This window comes from Myotis davidii, unplaced genomic scaffold (genome assembly GCF_000327345.1).
Source record: "Myotis davidii unplaced genomic scaffold, ASM32734v1 scaffold88, whole genome shotgun sequence".
In the NCBI taxonomy this organism is placed as follows: domain Eukaryota; kingdom Metazoa; phylum Chordata; class Mammalia; order Chiroptera; family Vespertilionidae; genus Myotis; species Myotis davidii.
The window spans coordinates 2,738,125-2,739,994 of record NW_006300377.1 but is presented as its reverse complement, the minus strand read 5'-3'; the positions used below and the strand labels follow the sequence as shown (position 1 = coordinate 2,739,994).

At 34.5% G+C, this 1,870-nt stretch overlaps 1 protein-coding gene across 1 annotated transcript in view; it reads left to right on the top strand.

Annotated features, from left to right (window-relative positions):
- AGO3 (argonaute 3, RISC catalytic component) overlaps nt 1–1,870 on the top strand; it is a 99,930-nt gene that overhangs the window by 83,337 nt on the left and 14,723 nt on the right. Inside the window, exon 13 of the mRNA XM_006777409.2 lies at nt 704–863. Within this exon, the coding sequence (XP_006777472.1) occupies nt 704–863 (160 nt within the window). The remainder of the gene's footprint in view (nt 1–703; nt 864–1,870) is intronic.

Sequence of the window (1,870 nt, the reverse complement as noted above, 5' to 3'; positions counted from 1 at the left end):
CATTTAAATCATACAAATGAGAAAATTACTGAAGAGAATACAGTAAAATGCTAACAAGGGATTATGTATTATATTTTTCTCTGCATGGTTTATCAGTTATTGTGGTTATAGTGTTTTCAGGATTATAAAAATAAACTTTTTTACTAGTACACAAAGAAGAAAACAGTCAAAAAATTTATCAGTAAATGCTTAAGCTGATCTTCAAAGCAATACAGTAGGTCCTCAGGTTATCTCGGAGATCTGTTCCTTCCGCGCCACATAACGCGAACGCGATTTTCGCTGTAAGTCGTCGGAACCACTTACGTAAGCACCTACGTCACTCACATGGAGCACATACACAGCAGTAATGAAGTGAAACAGTAAAAAAAATTTAAAAGCAAGATAACAATTCCTGACCTTTACCTGTGGTAAATAAATAATAAAAAACATAAAGCACATATGTACATACGTCGAAATGACGGAACTTCTTTTTTTTTTTATAAATAAATGGGAGATGGCGACATAACCACAAAACAACGTATGTCGAGTCCGCCGTAACCCGAGGACTGTCTGTATACATTATTAACAGCATTGTTTTAGTGTTGGTGTAATTTTTGGTGCCCTGTAATACAGTAATGTATTTAAAGGGGAGAAATACAGTAGCTTAATTTTCAGTGAATTTCAGCCTTTTTTCTAACTAGAGGTATCTGCATTTGTTCCATAGCGGAAGTGAAACGTGTAGGAGATACACTTTTGGGTATGGCTACACAGTGTGTTCAAGTCAAGAATGTAATAAAAACATCCCCTCAAACTCTCTCAAATCTGTGCCTAAAGATAAATGTTAAACTCGGAGGGATCAATAATATTCTTGTACCTCATCAAAGGTAAGTGAAGCCAATCGCTTGATAAAATACTATTTTTTAGCTTAATTTTTCTATAGATTGTCACATCTAAAATCTGTTTAGAAACAGCTTTGATGAATCTTGCCATGGGAAGTGAGGAGACATTTTGGCAAAAAATTAAAAGAGTTTGGATTAGCAAGATTAAGAAATTCCCTTTTAAAAATCCCTTCCCACTTCCATTTTCATTTAGTATGCAAAATACTTCTTGCCTATCTAGAAAGTATAGAGAGCTTTATTTCTTACTGGAAAGCCCAGCATTTTCTTATTATTTGCTAGTCATCTACAACTTATGTCATAAGCCTATTTACTGAGGAAATGAGGGAAGAATGGATGGTGGGGGGATGGGCAAGGAGGATGTCAATTCATTTTATCAGTTAAGAAAGCATATCAACCCCTGCTGCAGTCAGTGGGACAATGGATGTTACTGTGGATCACCATCATATCTAAGCTCTTAGGAAGTATGAGACTAATGACCTAGAAACAGGTGCTGGGGAAGAGGCTGTTATTTGGAGAATTGAACAGCAGGTGTCTTTTAATAGTTGAAGCGGCTAGGGCTTTTTTAAATATCTTGACCAGTATGCACACAGATAAGCATTATAATAAGGATGTGTGTTTGACATAAAGCTCTTTTCCCCTATTTTTTCTTGCTGCCTCTACTTCCTATTCCTATTAAATATGAGATGAGATTCATAAGTGAGATGAATATAGAATGTTATCAACAAGCCCAAGAACTAAGAAATAATCACTTGAAGGATATAGTTGCAGAGATAAAATGAACTAACTACTTTATAATTGTTAATTATATGTTACTCAAATTTATATTTTTGGCCATGGGAGGGAGAGTAGTAAACTCCCATAATCCCTCTCAGTGTATAGTTTAATTATCTTTTTTTGCCTTGAGAGATTACATAAGCTTAAAATATAAGTACATTAAAGAAAGATTGATACAAAATGGTGGATTAATATGAGGAAGTCTAGCATTTTATGTT